The sequence below is a fragment of the Neoarius graeffei genome, chromosome 5 (assembly GCF_027579695.1).
Source record: "Neoarius graeffei isolate fNeoGra1 chromosome 5, fNeoGra1.pri, whole genome shotgun sequence".
Classification (NCBI taxonomy): Eukaryota; Metazoa; Chordata; class Actinopteri; order Siluriformes; family Ariidae; genus Neoarius; species Neoarius graeffei.
The window spans coordinates 98,446,434-98,470,843 of NC_083573.1; the positions used below are offsets into that span (position 1 = coordinate 98,446,434).

Consider the following 24,410-nt stretch of genomic DNA (forward strand, 5'->3'; position numbering starts at 1 on the left):
ATTAGCATAATCATAGACAAATAATTAGTACGTTGTTCGGAAACATTTGACAGGCAGAAGACTGAACTTCACACCAGACGCTGGGTGCCTTTCTGCTGCCGTTCAAGGGCGTGCGGTTTTCAGTTCGCAGTCGTTTCTGGGACTTTTTGTCTCGAGTGAAGAGCGATGTACACGTTGATGCGACTGCTGCATGTAAAACTGACACCAGAACTTGCGCTCAATTATCTTCAATACGGTCGACCAAAAATGCCTTAAAAATAATGAAATGATACGTTTCAACATTAAAAAAAAATACTATAAACAGTAATCAGTAAGCCATAAGAAATTGACTTTGTCTTAAAAAAAAAAAATAAATAAAATAAAAATAATAATAGTAGTCGAGGTCCAATGAGTGCAGTTTTATGCGGAAATGAGCTGTAGGTTTTACTGAGAATGTTCCCGAACCAGCCACAGTTCTTCTGGACACTTTGTCACATTCGCATCTTCATTTTCTCATCTCATCTCATTATCTCTAGCTGCTTTATCCTGTTCTACAGGGTCGCAGGCAAGCTGGAGCCTATCCCAGCTGACTACGGGCGAAAGGCGGGGTACACCCTGGACAAGTCGCCAGGTCATCACAGGGCTGACACATAGACACAGACAACCATTCACACTCACATTCACACCTACGCTCAATTTAGAGTCACCAGTTAACCTAACCTGCATGTCTTTGGACTGTGGGGGAAACCGGAGCACCCGGAGGAAACCCACGCGGACACGGGGAGAACATGCAAACTCCGCACAGAAAGGCCCTCGCCGGCCACGGGGCTCGAACCCGGACCTTCTTGCTGTGAGGCGACGGCGCTAACCACTACACCACCGTGCCGCCCAGGAAACAATTTAAGTCCGTATATGATAACAGGAGGAAAACGAAGTGATGTGCAAAACTTAACTCCCCCTTCGGACGGCAGTCTTATTTAAATTTTGCTCCACTGCGACAAGTGCTTCAAAAAATGCTAACTTTTTGATAAGTCGAGCTTGGAGGAAGAGTTCTTTTCGGGAGTGCTGCTTAGCCCGGAGCTCTGTGAGATGCTATTTAGGGTTGGGATTGTGCAGCCACATCATTTCACACTCCAGTGGAGCTGTCCTTTCCAATAAGTGCACTTCTCCGTCCAGTTCTCCCCTGCACTCGTTCTTTTACTCCCTTCCTCCCTCTCTGCATACCTCTGTATTTCCGGTTTCCTCACCTGGCCTGTAGGGCTTCCTCTTCCTCTTCTTGATCCCGCCGAGACCTTCAGAGCTTTTCAGTTCTCCATCGTTGGGCTCTCGCTCGGGGCTCGAGTCAGACTTCCCGTCACAGTCCATCAGATCCCCCTCTGCACACACAAACGCACACTCTCACTTAGAAAATCTCGATCGATGTTCCCTGACCCTCAGCCTACAGGTCTGAGCAGAGAGGAAGGCTATATTTCAATCCTGGACCTCCCACGTGCGAGTGGACCTGCTTCATACTCCAGGCTTTCTCCATCTACAAGCCTGCGATGCTTCCTAATGAAATTATCCAGCCCTAAAGTATAAACAAACACATCTTTAAACACTTAAAGATCTGTCTATCTAATGAAGATGAGAAACAGACAAATTAACCCTTTCGTGTACAAATTATTTACATGCGTTTCTAGATTCTTCCACTTTTCAAATTATTTTAGATTTTTCTGCAATAAATTGGCTCAGAGTTAAGGGGGAAAAAGACACAACAGTTCACTTGACATAAAACGAGATGCATTTCTCTGAGAAAATGCAAAACGTTATTGTGACAATACAATACAATAAATACACTACCGTTCAAAAGTTTGGGGTCACTTTGAAATGTCCTTATTTTTGAAAGAAAAGCACTGTTCTTTTCAATGAAGATCACTTTAAACTAATCAGAAATCCACTCTATACATTGCTAATGTGGTAAATGACTATTCTAGCTGCAAATGTCTGGTTTTTGGTGCAATATCTCCATAGGTGTATAGAGGCCCATTTCCAGCAACTCTCACTCCAGTGTTCTAATGGTACAATGTGTTTGCTCATTGCCTCAGAAGGCTAATGGATGATTAGAAAACCCTTGTACAATCATGTTAGCACAGCTGAAAACAGTTGAGCTCTTTAGAGAAGCTATAAAACTGACCTTCCTTTGAGCAGATTGAGTTTCTGGAGCATCACATTTGTGGGGTCGATTAAATGCTCAAAATGGCCAGAAAAATGTCTTGACTATATTTTCTATTCGTTTTACAGCTTATGGTGGTAAATAAAAGTGTGACTTTTCATGGAAAACACAAAATTGTCTGGGTGACCCCAAACTTTTGAACGGTAGTGTAAATCAATTAAAAAAAACAAAAAGATGAGTGCTGCTCAAGATGGACGTGTGTGTCAGGTGCACAAGTCTGAGCTAAGCAATGAAGTCTGGCGGTTCTCTGATGAAGTGTGACCCAGGAGGACGGCTTTGACTCCAAAACCCCGTTCATTTCAGTGGGACCAAAAAATGCACTGAAGTCAACGGGAGAAAAACGGGACGGGTGAAAAGCGGGAAAAAGACGAGCGCAGGTTAAAGCAGATTTCATGGATGTTTCGGGAGTCTGATGATGTATGAATTTTTGTTGACTCTCTGATGAAGCGTGACTGAGCAGGAATGCTCTCATTTCGAAACTCTTCGTTTCAAAAACAAAAAACAAACAAACAAAAAAAAAGACAAGAGAACGAGTGTCCTAAAAGCTGTATACAAGCACACTGTTACACTATTCCTAGACAGGATGGACAATCTGGTGTTGGTTTGGGTCAACATCCTGAAAACTACAGGAGGAGAAGTGGGGTGCAAAAAAAAAAAAACCACGACCCTAGATGGCGCATATGACTAAAGTCAGTGATTTGCGCCAGTTGTTACAAACCGGGACGTCTGGTCACCGTACCCTTTAGATCCGGAACGGTAAGAGATAAAGAATAAGAACGACGCTTAACGAGGAAAAGTCGCGCCCTGCTGCCCTGAACAAATTAAAAAAAAAAAAACCTGATTGTCAAATATCATGAAAATTGACAGAGTTCTAAGTGATTGAAAAAATCCTGTTTTTCATGGATCAGTGATCCAGATCAGCACCAAAAGTCAGAGCAACTTAATTCAGCCTGGAGGTATTCTTCATGTGAAATTTGATGATTGGTTGAAAACCAGGGAGAAATAGCATCCTAAAAAAAACGTTAGGATAATAATAATAATAACAACAACAACTAGATAGTGTGAGAGAATAAAGTCACAGTGATTTGAGCTAGCTCTTACAAACGGGGATGTCTGGTCACCGTACCCTATAGATCCGGAACGGTAAGAGATAGAGAATGACGCTTAGTGAAGGGGAAAAAAAGCCCATTTTTCATGGATCAGTGATCCAGATCAGCACCAAAAGTCATAGCAACTTAATTCAGCCCAGAGGGATTCTTTATCATGTGAAATTTGGTGATGATTGGTTGAAAACTGAGGGAGAAATAGCGTCTTTAAAAAACGTTAGGATAATAATAATAATAATAATAATAACTAGAAAAGCATTCGGAAAGCGCAGACCTCCGCCAAGAATCCTTTAAAAAAATCCGGGATCCAGCAATCTGTTCATAACTTTTTCTGTAATGTTGCTAACAGACAAACCAACAAACAAACAAACAAACCAACGCTACCGAAAACATAACCTCCTTGGCGGAGGTAATAATAAAGAGAAGAAAGCTCTTGAGGGAGAGTAACAATTTGCACCAGTGCTGATAGCTCAAATTAATGAAAAATAAATCTTCCAATAAGGTCTAAAATAGGTAATAAATACAACAACAACAAAAAAGTTTAGAAAACAATTTCTGAACATAAAGACTGTACAGTTTGGGACTGCTCCATGATGTAAAGAGGGACTCGAAGGCATTCATTGGCGTCCGGGATAAACTTTCTTCATTTTAAAATGAAAATTAAGTAACGCTTCAGAGCTACACGAGTTTAATTCATAGTTACGATCTCGAGTGATTGATCTGGGGTGATTTACAACCCCGATTCCAAAAAAGTTGGGACAAAGTACAAATTGTAAATAAAAACGGAATGCAATGATGTGGAAGTTTCAAAATTCCATATTTTATTCAGAATAGAACATAGATGACATATCAAATGTTTAAACTGAGAAAATGTATCATTTAAAGAGAAAAATTAGGTGATTTTAAATTTCATGACAACACCACATCTCAAAAAAGTTGGGACAAGGCCATGTTTACCACTGTGAGACATCCCCTTTTCTCTTTACAACAGTCTGTAAACGTCTGGGGACTGAGGAGACAAGTTGCTCAAGTTTAGGGATAGGAATGTTAACCCATTCTTGTCTAATGTAGGATTCTAGTTGCTCAACTGTCTTAGGTCTTTTTTGTCGTATCTTCCGTTTTATGATGCGCCAAATATTTTCTATGGGTGAAAGATCTGGACTGCAGGCTGGCCAGTTCAGTACCCGGACCCTTCTTCTACGCAGCCATGATGCTGTAATTGATGCAGTATGTGGTTTGGCATTGTCATGTTGGAAAATGCAAGGTCTTCCCTGAAAGAGATGTCGTCTGGACGGGAGCATATGTTGCTCTAGAACCTGGATATACCTTTCAGCATTGATGGTGTCTTTCCAGATGTGTAAGCTGCCCATGCCACACGCACTAATGCAACCCCATACCATCAGAGATGCAGGCTTCTGAACTGAGCGCTGACGACAACTTGGATCGTCCTTCTCCTCTTTAGTCCGAATGACACGGCGTCCCTGATTTCCATAAAGAACTTCACATTTTGATTCGTCTGACCACAAAACAGTTTTCCACTTTGCCACAGTCCATTTTAAATGAGCCTTGGCCCAGAGAAGACGTCTGCGCTTCTGGATCGTGTTTAGATACGGCTTCTTCTTTGAACTATAGAGTTTTAGCTGGCAACGGCGGATGGCACGGTGAATTGTGTTCACAGATAATGTTCTCTGGAAATATTCCTGAGCCCATTTTGTGATTTCCAATACAGAAGCATGCCTGTATGTGATGCAGTGCCGTCTAAGGGCCCGAAGATCACGGGCACCCAGTATGGTTTTCCGGCCTTGACCCTTACGAACAGAGATTCTTCCAGATTCTCTGAATCTTTTGATGATATTATGCACTGTAGATGATGATATGTTCAAACTCTTTGCAATTTTACACTGTCGAACTCCTTTCTGATATTGCTCCACTATTTGTCGGCGCAGAATTAGGGGGATTGGTGATCCTCTTCCCATCTTTACTTCTGAGAGCCGCTGCCACTCCAAGATGCTCTTTTTATACCCAGTCATGTTAATGACCTATTGCCAATTGACCTAATGAGTTGCAATTTGGTCCTCCAACTGTTCCTTTTTTGTACCTTTAACTTTTCCAGCCTCTTATTGCCCCTGTCCCAACTTTTTTGAGATGCGTTGCTTCCATGAAATTTCAAATGAGCCAATATTTGGCATGAAATTTCAAAATGTCTCACGTTCGACATTTGATATGTTGTCTATGTTCTATTGTGAATACAATATCAGTTTTTGAGATTTGTAAATTATTGCATTCCGTTTTTATTTACAATTTGTTCTTTGTCCCAACTTTTTTGGAATCGGGGTTGTATATCTTGTATTTTCCTAAAACAATACAAAAAAAAAAAAAGTTTAAAGTGACCGTCCATGAGGGTCAACGATCTGAGTGTGGACACGATGCATGAAAGGGTTCATTTAAAACCAAACAACCGAAAAACCCAGGACTGCTAAAATGAGTAAAATTAATCAGGTAAAAAGCCACTATTGTGATTATGAAATGGCAGCGGTTTAGTTTTATCTGGGTTCCTGTGAGTGGAATTCTCTTAACAGTACAGTATTTGCATATTTTGGAAGAAAAGAAGTTTTTTTTTTTTTGGAAAAAAGTCTGCAGTGGAACTGGTATTTAGGAGAGAGAGAGAGAGAGAGAGAGAGACACTGACTGACTGTGTATGAGAGAAACACATTGCATGTTTTAAAAAAAAAAAAAGAGCAGATGTTGAATGTTAAAGTGATTACACTTAAATATTTGTCAAACGACTGTGTTTACTTCACAAGTTTCCTGGAAAGGGACTGTTTTCTGCAGTTTGGGGGAATCACAGTGACACAAATGGGGTCCTTAAATCAAAAGAAAAAAAAAGAAAAAGAAAAACCTGCTGCCCTGAAGTGACTTATAACAATCTTCTTGAGTCATGATGTCTCTAAACCCATCATTTTCTGGTCGAAATCTTGATTTATCCCAGGACTTCTTCCAAGATTTCCTGTGAGAGGACGGAGATCCTCAGACCCTTGTCCCGTCCTGCTGATGGATGGACGTCATTAATTAGCTGCCGGAGCTCATGGTGCGATTTACTGAGTGCTGGTTTTGTTCAAAGCTTTTCTTCCCTTCCTAAGTCCGCGTTTAACACTCCCGGCACCACAGCGCGTCTCCGTCCCTCTCCAACATTCTCCACCGATCCCTTATCCTTTTCTTCTCTTCAGTAATGGGGTTAACATCTCAACTCCATCCATGTCTAACCGAACCGAGCACTCGGAAACATCCGTCGCCATCGACTCAACAATTACATCATCACAGCTGTCCTGATTACACTGTCCACGCTATCGCAGAAATCCCACTTATCCCCAAATAAATCCACCAACGGTCCTTTCTTTAGCTTGCCTCAGGCTCAGGAACACACACACGGCACAGCAGAAGGTCTTCCGCGGTCCATTTTATAAGATCTCTCGACCCAAAGATGAAGTCATGTCGAAGAAACTTCAAGTTGTTTGAGAGGTGTGATTTGATTACTTTTTAGACTGATTTACACAACCGATAGCGTTAGAAATAAGCCACACCCCTCCTACACAACATAACCGAACCGGACATGGGTTTGGAGAACACAAAGCTCTCAGCTTTCAGCTCAGAGGAACTTTAAGAGGAACTCATCCTCCGAGTGATACCACCCACCCGCCCGCCCGCCCACACACACAGACCTCTGCTGTCGTCCATGTCTCCCTCTCTGGAGAACTCGGACTGAGGATCCGGTGGAGCCTGAAGCACGGCTACGCTGTTCTGGTTGATGATCCTGAGTCGGAGTTTGGGTTTGGCCCGCCGGCGCCGTCCAGAGGGCACGGACAGGCTCTGCAGCTGGCACAAACCCGACTCGGTCAGACACACGCCGTCCTGAGTGTACGTCTTCTGGAAGTCTGACGGGGAGAAAGATGGGACACATCCATCCTCAGTCTCAGCAATTTATATTTAACGGTTATTCCACGAAATCGAGTCGTACATGAGCTGATCGCTGACTCGGTGCTACGCGCCTCGTTGTCTATAATCCATGTACGACAAGACTGAGTGGAATAACTGTTTTATTCTATCCACAGTCACTGGATTTTGACAAACGGAGCGTTTTTATTTACAAGACGTCCGACAAAATCATTTCTGCTTAGAATGTAAACGAACCGGCGAAATGACAGGAACAATTTGTGAAAAATGCGATAATTCTTGAAAAAAAAAAACGTTCTTACCATCAAATACTTTCATTCCATATTTTGTGGCTTTTTTTTGGGCTTTTGTTTTCCAGTCGAGTTTTTATTTCGCCCTCGGTTGGTTCACCAACACGCGCCGCCATTTTGTTTTTCTCTACTCACGGTATATGAGCTGATATCCTAGTAATAGAGTAGCCAATCAGAGCGCGCGATTACTCACATCCAGTGAATGTGGATCGAACAAATTAAAACGTACACCAAGTCTCTTCATGACCAACACCGGGTGAGTTTAGGAGGCGGTGAGTTACCTGCGAATAAACAAGTCCGCTAGCTGTCATTATTAAAACATTTTCATTTATTACGTTCTCAGGAATTTACACGTAAAGTATGTCATCACTAAGTTAACGAGCATGATATGCAGGTCCTCTTTCTGGTTACCATGACAACTAACCTGCATAATCAGACGTAGCTGCCGGGTAGATGTTAATCGCTTGAACTGAGCCCCCCCCCCCCACCCTTCTTTGTGTTGAGTTTTAGTATAACCTGCATTACAAACTAATTCCCCTTGTAAATTATACATTAGCTATATGAAATAACATGAAATATTTTTGCTGTTTGGTTTTTTTTTTTCCCCTCTCCCCCCCAATCGATTACATTTGGATTAGGTTCACATGTGGGGTTGGGTTCACATATTTATTCCTAGAGTATCTCTGGTTTTAGTCTCACGTGACTCGGTCCTTTTGCGTAATTTTTTTTTTTAAATAGTCTGTGCGTTTACGTGTTTCGGAAAGAAAGATGTTACCTCTAAATATTTTACCTTAAAATAAAACTAGCAGTACAAATAACCGCAGGTAACACATTTCTCCCTGAATTGAGGTGAAAAAGTAACCAGAAAGCGTTCAGTCACTTCTCACTGAAAATCAGTCAAAGTATAAACTGAAAGCAGATATGCAGACCCATGGCTTCACTTTCGTTTACAAACGCCTTGAGACCTCAAGAATGGCACAGGAATAGTTTTAAGCGTGAACAATAAATCTAATATCGTAATTTTTTACAATTAATAGGGGTGTTCACACGGCAACTTTTACTCCGGTGTAGCACCGGGGCTGCCCCGGTAGAGTGTTCACACGGTACAAAGTTATACCGGTGTAGCCCCTGAAAGCTGCTTAAACCGGTGCAAATCTAACCCTGCTCGGGAGGTGGTTTAAGAAATTTACTCCGGAGTAAATGCTAGTTTGCGGGGCAGCACCGATATAAAATGGGCCGTCTGAACGCTACAGGGGTAGACTCGCTATGCGTCAGGAGAGTTGATTACATACGGGCATTGCATAATTTGCATCCTGGTGTTTTGCGCTTCCAAAATGGCGAATATCAACAACAACAGAGCTGCGTGTCTTCATCCACGTTGTTTTCCCGGCGCTTGGTGATGCCATGACAACCGAGAAAAGGAAGTACATTTTCACGCATGCGCATATTTCATTTCCGCATTATTACTATCGTATAGCACGGTTGCAAAAACTGCCGTGTGAACGCAAGTGGGGCTGCACCGGCGCTAACACGCTTCTCTCTAGTAAGCAGGTTTGTGACGTGTGAACGCTCCACAAAATTTACACCGGTGTAAGATATATCGCAACAAAATACATCGGTGCAGCATCGATGCAAATATGTGCCGTGTGAACACCCCTAAAGTGATTCATATAGGTAGCGGTCTGAGTGAATGACCTTGACGTCCGTAATGTCACCGCAGGAAGTCTATCCGTCTCATCGCCATTTCCGCTATACTAAAACACAGAGCTGACTGCAACTCCGATCCTCCATTTTGAGCTAATTTATCGCCATGCCACGTAGATGTGTTGCTGGTGGGTGCAGCAACACGACAGAAGGTGGATTTACGCTGCATTCATGGCCCAAGAATGTTCAAACTGCAAAGATTTGGACGCGTTTTGCGAGTTGTTCACGGGCACATTGGGCGCCTACGGAGTGGTCTCTCCTCTGCTCTGCACATTTTACTGAAGACTCATACGAAACCTCTGATCTGTTGAGAAGCGTTGGCTATAAGCCCGTCTTGAAAAAGGGTGCAGCACCAACGATTAAAGGAAAAGAAAACGACAAGAAAAGGAAAGTAAGTTCAGTTGCACCAGTTCTCCCGGAGTGTGAGCCGAGGGTTGTTGGTAAAACCCGGGATGGAATGGGACGCATTATCGCACAGGCAGTGACCTTCCCGTGGTTGTTACTAAAACCGATGACGTTCCTTCCCGTCCCGGGTTTTATTGATTGTCTGAGCCGAGCAGTAATGGCGGAGTACTCAGTATGAAGAAAATGGAGAATGAGTGGACCAGCTGTCTGATTTCTCCGCTGGATATGTTCGCGTCGGCAGCAATATCTCGCCCTTACGTGGAAGAAGCGAATGAACGGAGAACTGAAAGTCAGATTGTTTCAAAACAATCGGCCACAAGATCGGCCTTCAAGAAGCGAGAACACAGACGGGTAAGCTCCGACTCTCATTTGGATACAAAAACAGCACGTTGTTTACCTGCATTTAGATTAATACATGTAACTTGTATTGTGTATTTAAGTTACCGGTATAAGATTATTTAATTTGCTTCAGAATGTGATTGTCTCAGTTCATCTGATTATTTAATTAGCCTTTTACGTTTTATCAGTGAAAATGAATGCATGTACATGTACGTTGCATAAGTTATAACACCCGTCCTGTTTTAATGAGAGTCAACCCACAATCAATGAAGTCAGATCAGTCTTAGTTGAGCAAGTCAGTAACGGGATTTCTTACTTTCACCATAAATTTTTATTTATATGACTTTGGTCTATAGCTGTCAAAGGCCTTGGCCTTAAAACCAGTTACCGCAGTGACGTCACGCACTCAGGGCTGGCTGGCTCAGCAGGGCAGCTCGAATGCCAACTTTGCAGTCGATTTTAACTCTCAAAAATATACATATATTTTTATTCCCATTTATGCAGCACACAAGAGTCAAGGATGGAGATACTATCCACTCAGAAACGTATTTAAAAATAAAGGCTCTGCGTATCTCCTTTAAAACATCTCGATGTGTAAAAGAGAAGAAGTGATGCTTCCGGGAGGTTTAGGTTCGTTAGCACGTATAGGTCATGTGACCTAGCATAGCTCTTCCATAGCCACACCCCCTACAACAAGCTCTAATAATAAAGCTGAAAGGAAGGAGCTTGTGTTAAAAGTGTGTGTTTGCGTATTAGTCCGTAATCGGACGGCTTTATAAACGTGGAACTTAGACAGAAATAAACGACTCCATGCGTTTTTTGTTTTGTCGGATTTAAAACGTCTGGATTTAGTACTACAGTCTGTCTCGCTTTGGTTTTCCTCGCACGCACACTCTCCAGGAAGCGTGTGGCGATTTTTCCAGCGGCAGAATCAGGATTTTTAACTGTCAAGCGGTTTCTATTTTTAGTATTAAATTGATATTTTAAATGTGAAACGTCTGAATAGATCTTTAAAAACAGTAACCTGAACACACTACAGACTGTGTATCTACAGTATTTACCATACTCCTTGATTCTGGGCGGAGTCTGTGTGATGACTGGAGGCTCAGTGCTGCTGCTGCTCTCGGGGATCTTCGGAACAGGACCCCCTGGGACAAAAAAAACCACACAACGTTCAGGGTTTCCTTCACATTCGTTTGTTTTGGCTTCTTTAAAATGCACACTAACACAGTTTGTTGACTCCATCATGGAATAAACACAAACACATCAGCCAAAAGGCATCAGATGAGAAAATGAGCGCAGGTTGGAATCAGATTTCACATTGAGGCCATCTGCTGTTAGAATCCATGACATTTGGCTGTGAATGCGTTTCTCTGACTGAAACCTGTCTCTGGTGCTCATGGTCCTGGAGCTCAGTGATCCAGGTGTGTGTGAGTCTGCTGAATATTAGTCGGGAGCAGTATCAGGACTAACGTGGTGTCGAGACGTCCTTTAAATTGCATCTCTTCACAGATATCCGTGGCTTAATGAGAGGAAAATGACAACAGCAAATCCATTCACAGCTCCACATTTTAGCGAAGGCTCCATATGGTTATTCTTTTGCTGCTGAATTTCAATCGTAAATGTAAAGCTGAAGCTCTGCAGGACCCTGGGTTTCTCAAATGGAACGGCAGCACTAATTAAAGCAACGATGGAGCAGAACGGCACATCCAGATGCTCCGATGCATTATACACTGCAACCACGCTACAACCAACTCTTACGACAAACTTTGGCATGTAACAAACTAAGTTCATGTCCCCTACCTTTAAGTTGGAGTCGTTAAAAAATAAATAAATAATCACTGAGCCACGTGCTCCTCTTTCCCCCAGTGACAAACCATAAGGAATCACGTTCATAGTCAAGTTACATATTAACAGCATAAAACAAAGGCTTAATGAGCCTCACTTAGGTCTCAATCACAAACAGTTATTAAGAACAGAGATCACTGACTTCAAAAAATCCCTTAAAAGTACTTTATTTTATGAGCTAAAAATCAGTTTTACTCAAGTCTTTACTCTGTAAGCACTGTTGTCATAGCTACTCATAAAAGTAAGACACTCTCCGTCCAAGAAAACTTCATATGCTGGACCGTCTAAAGCATGGTGAGAAAGCAGCAGCTTTGTGTAAAGAATACCGTATCCCACAAAATTCAAGTTCAACTTTTAAAGCAAAAGAAAAAGGGCTCAGAGACTTCGTCCATAACTGCAATCAACATGACTGGCTGAAAAGAAAGGCAACGCAGCGAGCAAATGACGGTGAGTGTGACTAATTCCCTTGGCTAAAGGGCGAGCTGTTCTGTTCCCCTTACTCAAGGGTGACCCTTTCCCTTTAATTCAAGGGCGAGCCATTCCGCTCCGTTCCCCTCGCTCAAGGGCGAGTCGTTCCGCTCCGTTCCCCTCGCTCAAGGGTGATCTGTTCCCCTTGCTCAAGCGTGACCCTTTCCCTTTATTCAAGAGCGAGCCGAGCCCTTCCCGTCGCTCAAGGGCGAGCCGTTCTGTTCCCCTCCCCTCGCTCAAGGACGTTCCGTTCCCCTCGCTCAAGGGCGAGCCGTTCCGCTCCGTTCCCTTCACTCAAGGGCGAGCTGTTTCGTCCCCCTCCCCTCGCTCAAGCGCGAGCCAAGCCGTTCCCCTCCCCTCGGTCAAGGGCGAGCCGAGTCGTTTCACTCCTCTCACTCAAGGGCGAGCCAAGCCGTTCTGTTCCCCTCGCTCAAAGGTGAGCCGAGCCGTTCCGTTCCCCTCCCCTCGCTCAAGGATGAGCCGTTCCGTTCCCCTCCCCTCGCTCAAGGGCGAGCCGTTCCGTTCCCCTCCCCTCGCTCAAGGGCGAGCCGTTCCGTTCCCCTCCCCTCGCTCAAGGGCGAGCCGTTCCGTTCCCCTCCCTTCGCTCAAGGGCGAGCCGTTCCGTTCCCCTCCCCTCGCTCAAGGGCGAGCCGTTCCGTTCCCCTCCCCTCGCTCAAGGGCGAGCCGTTCCGTTCCCCTCCCCTCGCTCAAGGGCGAGCCGTTCCGTTCCCCTCCCCTCGCTCAAGGGCGAGCCGTTCCGTTCCCCTCCCTTCGCTCAAGGGCGAGCCGTTCCGTTCCCCTCCCCTCGCTCAAGGGCGTTCCGTTCCCCTCCCCTTGCTCAAGGGCAATCCGTTCCCCTCCCCTCGCTCAAGGGCATTCCGTTCCCCTCGCTCAAGGGCGAGCCGAGCCGTTCCGTCCCCCTCCCCTCGCTCAAGGGCGAGCCGTTCCGTTCCCCTCCCTTCGCTCAAGGGCGAGCCGTTCCGTTCCATTCCCCTCGCTCAAGGGCGACCCGTTCCGTTCCGTTCCCCTCGCTCAAGGGCGACCCGTTCCGTTCCCCTCGCTCAAGGGCGACCCGTTCTGTTCCCTTCGCTCAAGGGCGACCCGTTCCGTAGCCATCCCCTCGCTCAAGGGCGACCCGTTCCATTCCCATCCCCTCGCTCAAGGGCGACCCGTTCCATTCCCATCCCCTCGCTCAAGGGCGACCCGTTCCATTCCCATCCCCTCGCTCAAGGGCGACCCGTTCCATTCCCATCCCCTCGCTCAGGGGCGACCCGTTCCATTCCCATCCCCTCGCTCAGGGGCGACCCGTTCCATTCCCATCCCCTCGCTCAGGGGCGACCCGTTCCATTCCCATCCCCTCGCTCAGGGGCGACCCGTTCCATTCCCATCCCCTCGCTCAGGGGCGACCCGTTCCATTCCCATCCCCTCGCTCAGGGGCGACCCGTTCCATTCCCATCCCCTCGCTCAGGGGCGACCCGTTCCATTCCCATCCCCTCACTCAAGGGCAACCTGTTCCATTCCCCTCCCCTTGCTCAAGCGCGACCCGTTCCGTTCCATCCCCCTCCCCCCACTCAAGTGCGACCCGTTCCATTCCGTCCCCGTCCCCTTGCTCAAGGGCGACCCGTTCCGTTCCTTCCCCCTCCCCTTGCTCAAGGGCAACTCTTTCCGTTCCGTTCCCCTCCCCTCACTTAAGGGCGACCCGTTCTGTTCCCCTTGCTCAAGGGCGACCCGTTCCCCTTACTCAAGCGCGACCCTTTCCCTTTATTCAAGGGCGAGCTGTTCCGTTCCCCTTACTCAAGGGCGAGCTGTTCCGTTCCCCTTACTCAAGGGCGAGCTGTTCCGTTCCCCTTACTCAAGCGCGACCCTTTCCCTTTATTCAAGGGCGAGCTGTTCTGTTCCCCTCACTCAAGGGTGAGCTGTTCCGTTCCCCTTACTCAAGCGCGACCCGTTCCCTTTATTCAAGGCCGAGCTGTTCCGTTCTCCTCACTCAAGGGCGAGCCGTTCCATTCCCCTCACTCAAGGGCGAGCCGTTCCATTCCCCTCACACAAGGGTGAGCCATTCCGTTCCCCTCACTCAAGGGCGAGCTGTTCCGTTCCCCTTACTCAAGCGCGACCCTTTCCCTTTATTCAAGGGTGAGCTGTTCCATTCCCCTCACTCAAGGGCGAGCTGTTCCTTTCCCCTTACTCAAGCGCGACCCTTTCCCTTTATTCAAGGCCGAGCTGTTCCGTTCTCCTCACTCAAGGGTGAGCCATTCCGTTCCCCTCACTCAAGGGCGAGCTGTTCCGTTCCCCTTACTCAAGCGCGAGCTGTTCCGTTCTCCTCACTCAAGGGCGAGCTGTTCCGTTCCCCTCACTCAAGGGCGAGCCATTCCGTTCCCCTCACTGAAGGGCGAACTGTTCCATTCCCCTTACTCAAGTGCGACCCTTTCCCTTTATTCAAGGGCGAGTTGTTCCATTCTCCTCACTTAAGGGCGAGCTGTTCCGTTCCCCTCACTCAAGGGCGAGCTGTTCCGTTCCCCTCACTCAAGGGCGAGTTGTTCCATTCTCCTCACTCAAGGGCGAGCTGTTCCGTTCCCCTCACTCAAGGGCGAGCTGTTCCGTTCCTCTCATTCAAGGGCGAGCTGTTCAGTTCCCCTCACTCAAGGGTGAGCTGTTCCGTTCCCCTTACTCAAGCGCGACCCTTTCCCTTTATTCAAGGGCAAGCCGTTTCTTTTTCTTTGTAAATATGTACATGAATTAAGTGTAAACATAAATTAAACACTATTTTTTTTATCACAGGCAGCACAATGGTGTAGTGGTTAGCACTGTCACCTCACAGCAAGAAGGTCCGGGTTCGAGCCCCGTGGCCGGCGAGGGCCTTTCTGTGCGGAGTTTGCATGTTCTTCCCATGTCCGCGTAGGTTTCCTCCGGGTGCTCCGGTTTCCCCCACAGTCCAAAGACATGCAGGTTAGGTTAACTGGTGACTCTAAATTGACCGTAGGTGTGAATGTGAGTGTGAATGGTTGTCTGTGTCTATGTGTCAGCCCTGTGATGACCTGGCGACTTGTCCAGGGTGTACCCCGCCTTTCGCCCGTAGTCAGCTGGGATAGGCTCCAGCTTGCCTGCGACCCTGTACAGAATAAGCGGCTAGAGATAATGGATGGACGTGTATTTTTTATGCAAGAGTGAGTGAGTGGGTTTGACAAGTGGCTCCATTTCAGTATTATGATCTTTTCGGTATAATGAACTATTTGGACGTCACCCAAGGTGTTCGTTATAGCAGGGTTACAGTGCAATTACACAATCTTCCTACCCATTAGAAAACAGTGTTCTGTTCCGCTCCGTTAACTGCGTCTCAGTAAAATCTCTCGAAGGTTCCTCGGAGAGCTCGTACATACCTTGGTTGGGGAGCGTCACCATTCTGCACATCGTACAGTCAAAGCCGTCATCCGCCGCATTCTCAACCTCTTCATCTGAGGTCAGACCCTGACAGGACGCGTGCATCCACCTGAGGACCATGCAAAATTAAGTACACCCCCATCTCACACACAGTTAACAGAAATCAGAGAGGCGTGAAACACAAAGGGGCCAATGCACTTTTTAATACACTAATAATAATATTCAAATAATAATTCATAATAAAATTATTAATAATAATTAAAAAATAAAATAGCAAAACTGGCAGAAAGAAAAAAAATAACAAAAAAATTACATAAATAATATTAAATAATAAGACTGCAGGAAATTATTCTAAATGTAAGCTAAAAATAAATCAAATAAATAAAAGATAAAGTAAAAACTTAGAAACATTTGTAGCCGTTTTATTTACCAACCCAGCTTTATTATTCATGTCTGAACCATAGATTTTATATATTTAGGCTCCATTATTTTACTCCAACATTGCAAAATATCAGTATTTATTGGTTTGGTTTTATTTTTGAAGTCTTCTGCATCCTCAAACAATACACATGACCTCTCGTGAAACACGTACAGAGACTTTAAAAAGGAAAACGAGCTGAAGAGGAAGCATCAGAAAGCTGGTGCCTCTCTGAGTATACGCAGATAGTACAGATAGCTGGCTCTGCTAATGGAGCTCGGACGAAGCCGAGGATAAACCAACTGATGAGTGCGTTATTGAGTTTGGGTTTAACTAGTTAGTCACGCCCACAAGTTAAAAAAAAAGCCAGACGGGCAACTTGACCCTTGTGAGTGTGAAGGTCGGGGTAAACTGGTCTAAAGGAGTTTCACATCTTTAACCTGGTGGAGTGGAGCAGAGAAACCAGTGAAACTCGGAAAGCTGAAAAAGAGAAAAGCCGACTCTGGGCATCATTAATTATCCACGTCTCAGGGATTTAAACATGGCCGTCCTTCTCCGCTCCTAATTTCTCTATTCCCCCCGACGCATGCTCTCATGCCAAACCGGGCACCTGTGCTGTGGAGAAGTGCCCACCTGTCGCACTGCCGGCACTGCAGGATCAACTCGTCCTCCCTGTACCCACGCACACACACCGGGCACATGGCCAGGCTGGCACACGGACCGCACTGTGTGTAGTTATTCTGCCAATCACAGCGCAGCCCAGGGGACGTGGCTCCACACTGGGTACACGATACACACCTGGGGGGAGAGAGACAGAGAGAGAGAGAGAGAGAGAGAGAGAGAGAGACAGAGGGGAGAGAGAGAGACAGACATGGGGGAGAGAGAGGGACAGAGAGAGACAGAGACATGGGGGAGAGAGACAGAGACACAGAGGGAGAGAGATAGTGAGAACGAGGGAGAGACAGAGAGACAGACAGTGAGAACAACAGAGAGAGACAGAGAGGGGGAGAGAGACAGCCAGTGAGAGAGATGCAGAGGGGGGTAGAGAGAGACAGACAGAGGGGAGAGACAGCAAGAGAGAGGGGAGAGAGACAGTGAGAACAACAGAGAGAGAGACACAGAGAGGGGAGAGAGACAGAGAGAGATAGACAGAGGGAGAGAGAGACAGTGAGAACAACAGAGAGAGACAGAGAGGGGAGAGAGAGAGATAGACACAGAGGGGAGAGAGAGAGACAGTGAGAGAGACGCAGAGGGGGGTAGAGAGAGACAGACAGAGGGGAGAGACAGCGAGACAGTGAGAACAACAGAGAGAGAGACACACACAGAGGGGGAGACACAAAGAGAGGGGGAGAGAGACAGAGACAGTGAGAACAACAGAGAGAGAGAGACACAGAGAGGGGGAGACACAAAGAGGGGGGAGAGAGACAGAGAGAGAGAGAGACACAGAGAGGGGGAGAGAGACAGACAGAGAGAACAACAGAGAGAGACAGAGAGGGGAAGAGAGCGCAATAGATAGACACAGAGGGGAGAGAGACACAGACAGTGAGAGAGACGCAGGGGGGAGAGAGACAGACAGAGGGGAGAGACAGCAAGGGGAGGGGGAGAGAGACAGTGAGAACAACAGAGAGAGAGAGAGAGAGAGAGAGAGAGACACAGAGAGGGGGAGAGAGAGAGAGACAGACACAGAGGGAGACAGACAGTGAGAACGAGAGAGACAGACAGTGAGAGAGTGACAGAGAGGGGGAGAGAGAGAGAAAGAGAAAAACAGATTGTGAGAAATGACACCATTTTATCAGAGTGAGAGTGATGTTCTGTAAGGAACGCTGGCTCTCGTGGTTGCGGTTCTGCACTGATGAACACACCCCGCCCGCGCTCAGAGCGGAGTGCTGACCCATCCGCACTAACACACACCCTGCACCGGGTCCGAGCTCACCGCAGCTCAGCACAGCGCGACTGCAGCGACGGAGGAGGACATCTGAAATAACAGCACACAGCAAGGAAATCCCTCTGTGCGTGTGTGTGTGTGTGTGAGAGAAAACAGCTGTTAACCCCCGCTAATGACCAGGGAGGAAGATGTACAGCAGGAGATGGAGAGACGGCCCTTACACTCTCACATCCTGATGACTGGACTGTTTTATGGATGGAACAGGAAATTAAACGCAGCTATAACAACAACAACGTTATCACACGTACACTAGTGAAGCACACTGAAAATCCCCTCTGCAGCTAACCCGTCTGCAGCAGTGAACACACACACACACACACACACACACACACACACACACACCCATAGAAATAGATTTTTTTTTAAAGCGTCCTTTAAAAAATAAAATTAGTAATTGCTGAAAAACGGGCGTGATGTACGAGGAATAAAACTCTGGGGCGAGCTGGTGGAGGAAAATAATCAACTATGGGATTATAATAGGAAGGAAATGCGTAAGAAAGGATGGAAAGATGGAATAAACAAAGGAACAAGGGAAGGAAATCAGTCAGAAAAGGACAGAAGGAAGGAAGCAAAGGAGAAAAAAGGAAATATGCAGGAAAAAAAGAATGCAAGAAGGAAAGGAAGCACAGAGGAAGTGAATGAAGGAAGGAAATGTGAAAGTGGGGATGAAAGCAAGGAAGGAAGTACAGAGAGAATGAAGTAAATAAGGAAGGAAGGAAGGATGGAAGAACAGACAAAGGAAGGAAGTAAAGAAGGAGAGGAGAAGGGAAATGTGTAAGAAAGGAAGGAAGGAAAAATATGTAAGTAATGATGGAAGGAAGGATGGACATGGAGAGATACAAAGAAAGGAAAGAAGGAAACAATGGAGAAAGGAAGTATAGAGGAAATTAATGAATGAAGGAAAATGTAAAGAAACAAAGGAAAAGAGGAGAAAAGATGAAAGGAATGTAAGAAGGAAGGAAATGTGAAAGTGACGATGAAAGCAGGAAATAGAGAGAGAATGAATGAAGGGAGGAAGTAAAGAGGGAATGAAGCAAGTAAATGAGGGAAGAAAGGATGGAAGGAAAGACAAAAAGGAAGGACAAAGAAAAAAGTAAAATTCATAAGAAAGGAGGGAAAAAAGAGGAAAGAAAGTAAAAAAGAAAGGAAGGAAAATAGTATGGAAGGAGATAAAGAAGGAAGTAAAGGCATGTTGGAGAGAGGGAAAGAGAGACACAGGGAGGGGGAGAGAGAGAGAGAGAGGGAGGGACAGAGAGAGAGATGGGGAGGGAGAGGGGGAGAGAGACACGGAGGGGGAGAGAGACAGGGAGGGGGAGAGACAGAGAGAGGGAGGGACAGAGAGAGAGAGAGAGAGACGGGGAGGGAGAGAGAGAGGGAGACAGGGAGAGAGAGACAGGGAGGGAGAGAGGGAGGGAGAGAGAGACAGACAGAGAGAGGGAGACAGAGACAGGGAGGGAGGGAGAGAGAGAGAGAGGGGGGAGGGAGGAGGGGAGGGAGGGAGAGAGAGAGAGACAGACAGGGAGGGAGGAGGGGAGGGAGGGAGAGAGAGACGGACAGCGAGGGAGGAGGGGAGGGAGGGAGAGAGAGAGACAGGGAGAGAGGGGGAGGGAGAGAGAGAGACAGGGAGAGAGGGGGAGGGAGGGAGAGAGAGACGGACAGAGGGAGGGAGAGAGAGACGGACAGAGGGAGGGAGAGACAGGGAGGGAGGGAGAGAGACAGGGAGGGAGGGAGGGAGAGAGACAGGGAGGGAGGGGGAGAGAGACAGGGAGGGAGGGAGAGGGAGGGGGAGAGAGACAGAAGGAAAGGAATGAGCTGTAAGAGTGACTCTGCTTCATCACCCCGCTTGATTATTTTCCCACAGCAGCAGGACACGGAGTGTGTGATTCATTCATTATGAACAAAAGGCCCACGGATTCACTTCTCCTCAGCATTCAGTGTGTTCTTAAGGCATGAAGGGATCAGCGTGTGTGTGTGTGTGTGTGTACCATTTGCACTTCCAGCTGCCCTTGGGGACGTTCTGCAGCGGCGGGTCGAGGCAGTAGGTGTGGTAGCTGATATCACAGTCGTCACACAGCAGCAGGCGTCCGGGATCACTGGCCTGTCCACACGCCTCACACACCGTACACTCCAAACACCGCCAGCCTTTACTCAACACCACCTTCGTCATCTGTCTCACACACACACACACGCAGTCAGAGGTGAGGAACAGGTTAATGTACACAGCATGGTCAAATCCCACCATCACGAACAAATGACTCTGTGTGTGCGTGTGTGTGTGTGTGTGTGTTCCCGAGGTGTCTCCTGAAGGATCAGCTGTTATTTACAGATTAGTCGATGTGTGTAAAGAGAAAAATCAATGCGGGGTGACCGTGACCCGGCAGTACGCCACTCCCACCCCGATGAAGCGTGACGTGTTTTTATCAGACAGAACATGCACAAGTAAGAAAACTCACTGTGGTGATTCATCACTGCTATAAATAAGCGAGAGAAGTCTCAGTACATCGCCCTCACATCACACACACACACACACACCACCACAACACACAGCTCGAGCTGTTTCAGGGTCAAAAGCACTAAATACTGCAGGAGGAAGGAGCTCCAACCCAGCAGCAGAGTTTAAAGAGGAATGGCTCGGTCAGGGTATAAACCAAAAAACCTTTATTATGAGACCAACAACAACCGAGAGAGAGAGAGAGTTTTCACTCCGAGTTTACGCTCACTGGCCACTTTAATAGGAACGTGTTCTTGACTCTAAGATCCCTGTTGTTGGCTGCAGGACTGGAACCCAGTGTGTTCTTCTGTTCTGCTGTTGCATGCTGAGATGCTTTTCTGCTCAACACGGTTGTACAGAGTGATTATACGAGTTATTATATCCTTCCTGGCAAAAAAACTTGAATCAATCTGTCCATTTTCCTCTGACCTCGCTTATCAACAAGGCGTTTCCTCCCACAGAACTGTCACTCACTCACTCACTCACTCAGTTTTTTGTTTTTCGCACCATTCCGTGTAAACTCCAGAGACTGCGGTGTGTGAAAACCCCGGGAGATCAGCAGCTTCTGAAATACTCAAACCTTCATGCACCATCTGGCTCAAACCAACACCCATACCACAGTGAGTGAGTGAGTGTGAGAGAGAGAGAGAGAGAGAGAGAGAGAGAGAGAGAGAGAAAGAAAGAAAGAAAGAAAGAAAGAAAGAAAGAACAAATTGAGATCACAATTTTTCCCGTTCTGATGTTTGAACATTAACTGAAGCTCTTGGTTTGGATCTGCGTGGTTTGGCGCGTCGAGGGATCGGCTGATTAGAGAACTGCGTCATACGGCGGGCGGATGTAGAGGTGTTCCTAATAAAGTGGCCAGTGAGTGTTTCGATTCTCACCGTGTCGAATTCTTCCGCTGCGAGTTCTGCAGGTTAGCGAACGATTGTTTTTTTCATCCCACTGGCACAACTTCTGTTTATTCCATGTAGAATGTGTTCAGACTATTTACCATTCACGATTTAATGGTCATGACAGAAAGAAATAAAGATGAATATAGAGCAGAAAGATAAGAGACAAAAGAAGTGAAGAAAGTAAAATAAAACAGTAAAGAAAGAAAAGTAGAAAAAAGAGACAAAGAAAGGAAGTAAAGAAAAAAAGTAAAAATGAAAGAAAAACAAAAAGAAAAAGTTGGAAGGAAAAAGAAAGGCAGATAAAGGAAGAAGTAAAAAGACAAGAAAAAGAAAAAAGTTGGAAGAAAAAAAGCAAAAAAGAATGACAAAGAAAGGAAGGAATAAAAAAAGGAGTAAAGCAAAAGATAAAGAAAAAAAAAATCCTACTGCCTCCACAGAGCGAGACGACTGGAATCACATTTAAACGTGATCTTTATTCACATGGTTTATTCTGAAGGGGAAGGTGATCAGTGAATTCTGAAGGCGATGTGATTAATGAATTTGGAAGGTGATGTGATTAGTGAATTATGAAGGGAATTTGATTAGTGAATTATGAATGGAATGTGATTAGTTAATTCTGAAGGGAATGTGATTAATTATGAAGGAATGTGATTAGTGAATTCTGAAGGGAGGGAGATTAGTGAATTTTGAAGGGGAAGGTGATCAGTGAATTCTGGAGGCTATGTGATTAGTGGATTCTGAAGATGACATGATTAGTGAATTCGGAAGGTGGCGTGATTCGTGGCTTCGGAAGGCAACATGATCGGTGAATTCGAACGCTGCAGTGATTAGTGAACTATGAAGGGAAGGTGATTATTGAATTCTGAAGGGAAGGCGATCAATTCTGAAGGGACGGTGATTAGTGAATTCTGAAGGGGAGGTGATTATTGAATTCTGAAGGGGAGGAGATTATTGAATTCTGAAGGGAAGGTGATTATTGAATTCTGAAGGGAAGGCGATTAATTCTGAAGGGAAGGTGATTAGTGAATTCTGAAGGGAAGGCGATCAATTCTGAATGGAAGGTGATTAGTGAATTCTGAAGGGACTGTGATTATTGAATTCTGAAGGGAAAGTGATTAGTGAACTCTGAAGGGGAGGTGATTAGTGAACTCTGAAGGGGAGGTGATTAGTGAACTCTGAAGGGGAGGTGATTAGTGAACTCTGAAGGGGAGGTGATTAGTGAACTCTGAAGGGGAGGTGATTAGTGAACTCTGAAGGGGAGGTGATTAGTGAATTCTGAAGGGGAGGTGATTAGTGAATTCTGAAGGGGAGGTGATTAGTGAATTATGAAGGGGATGATTAGTGAATTCTGAAGGGAAGACGGTCAATTCTGAAGGGAAGGTGATTAGTGAATTTTGAAGGGGATGTGATTAGTGAACTCTGAATGGAGGATGATGAGTGAACTCTGAAGGGGAAGGTGATCAGTGAATTCTGGAGGTTATGTGATTAGTGAATTCTGAATGGAAGTTGATTAGTGAATTCTGGAGAGAATGTGATGAGTGCACTCTGAAGGGGATGTAATTAGTAAATTCTGAAGGGGATGGGATTAGTGAACTCTGAAGGTGGTTAGTGAACTCTGAAGGTGAAGGTGTTTAGTGAACTCTGAAGGTGAAGGTGCTGAACGTGTTGAACCCTTCCCCAGCCCTGTGTAAAAGTCAGGGATTGCTTTCCTGCTCTGAACTCATAGCCATGAGCCTCCAGCTGTGCTACTGTACATAACGCTATTCACTTCATCACAAATAATGAGCTTTTAACCTCAGCAGCTGGAAGCAGCTGTGCCGGGTGCAGAGAGGAGCAGGGGCTGATGGGATGTGTGTTCCGTCAGGGTGGCAGTGTCGGGGACGATACAAACCCAACCCTCAGACCTTATCTCATTAATCACGTGTGTCATGAACAGCTTGGGTGAGAAATTATAGTGTGTGTGTGTGTGTGTGTGTGTGTGTATACACACACACATGCACACACACACACCATGAGAAATTAAGATATGGGACATAAAGCTGTGGAGAACAGGCTCATATTCACCGATCCTCTTCAGGCACAGAGCTGAATAAATGATTACATAATGATGTTAAGTAGTGTGTGTGTGTGTGTGTGTGTGTGTGTGTGTGTGTGTGTGTGTGTGTGTGAGAGAGAGAGAGAGAGAGTGAAATGAGGTTACCTTAATGCTGACGCAGAACGGGTGATAGCACTGACCACACTGAGAACAGGCCAGGAGTCTGCCCTCAGCACCCTGACCAAAACTCCCACACACCGCACACATATCCTGCACACGGGGGGGACAGACAGAGAGAGAGAGAGAGAGAGAGAGAGAGAGAGACGGTTTAATCACACACCCAAAGGATAACCTGAGGCTCTCTGGCGTGTACACATCATGAACATAATCTCTCACACACACACACACAACAGCAAACACACCCACACACAATAACAAACACTACGATACACAGAATGAGGCACAGAATAACGTACAGAATGATGAACACACACACACACACACACACACACACACACAGTGACGAACACAAATGAGTCGTACAAAGATGCACACAACAGCAAACACGGATAAACACACGGACACAAAATCAACAAACTCAAAGACTACAGCAAACAAAACGGACACAGCACCGCACAACAACAACCAGAATGAGAGTCATCAGGAGGTGACGGATCCCCTCCCCCTCTCCGCCCCCACATGAAACCCCACTCCAAATTTTCCTAAGTTGAACTGGTTGCCATGGAAACACAGAAAAAATAAAAATCGCAGAAATCCCAAAATGTCAAAAGGCACAACTCCTCTAGTCACTGAACACAGCTGAGAGGGTTCGTGGAAAAAAAAAAATTCCTAATAGTTTTTGAGTTCTGTAAACTAAAATGTTTACAGACAGACAGACAGCTGTGCATCCCCCTGCGTTATACACTACCGTTCAAAAGTTTGGGG

The 24,410-nt window shown here is 46.0% G+C and overlaps 1 protein-coding gene across 10 annotated transcripts in view; it reads right to left on the reverse strand.

The window, feature by feature from the left end:
• The window catches only part of kmt2ca (lysine (K)-specific methyltransferase 2Ca), a 308,052-nt gene that overhangs the window by 97,041 nt on the left and 186,601 nt on the right, over nt 1–24,410 (reverse strand). For 9 of the 10 annotated variants that reach the window (XM_060922565.1, XM_060922566.1, XM_060922564.1 and 6 more), the window contains 7 exons: nt 23,631–23,735; nt 20,029–20,210; nt 16,732–16,896; nt 15,680–15,789; nt 11,048–11,134; nt 7,017–7,229; nt 1,227–1,355 (listed from right to left, as the gene is read on the reverse strand). In XM_060922565.1, coding sequence (XP_060778548.1) covers nt 1,227–1,355; nt 7,017–7,229; nt 11,048–11,134; nt 15,680–15,789; nt 16,732–16,896; nt 20,029–20,210; nt 23,631–23,735 — 991 coding nt within the window. The remainder of the gene's footprint in view (nt 1–1,226; nt 1,356–7,016; nt 7,230–11,047; nt 11,135–15,679; nt 15,790–16,731; nt 16,897–20,028; nt 20,211–23,630; nt 23,736–24,410) is intronic. The other variant, XM_060922568.1, reaches the window with a different exon arrangement.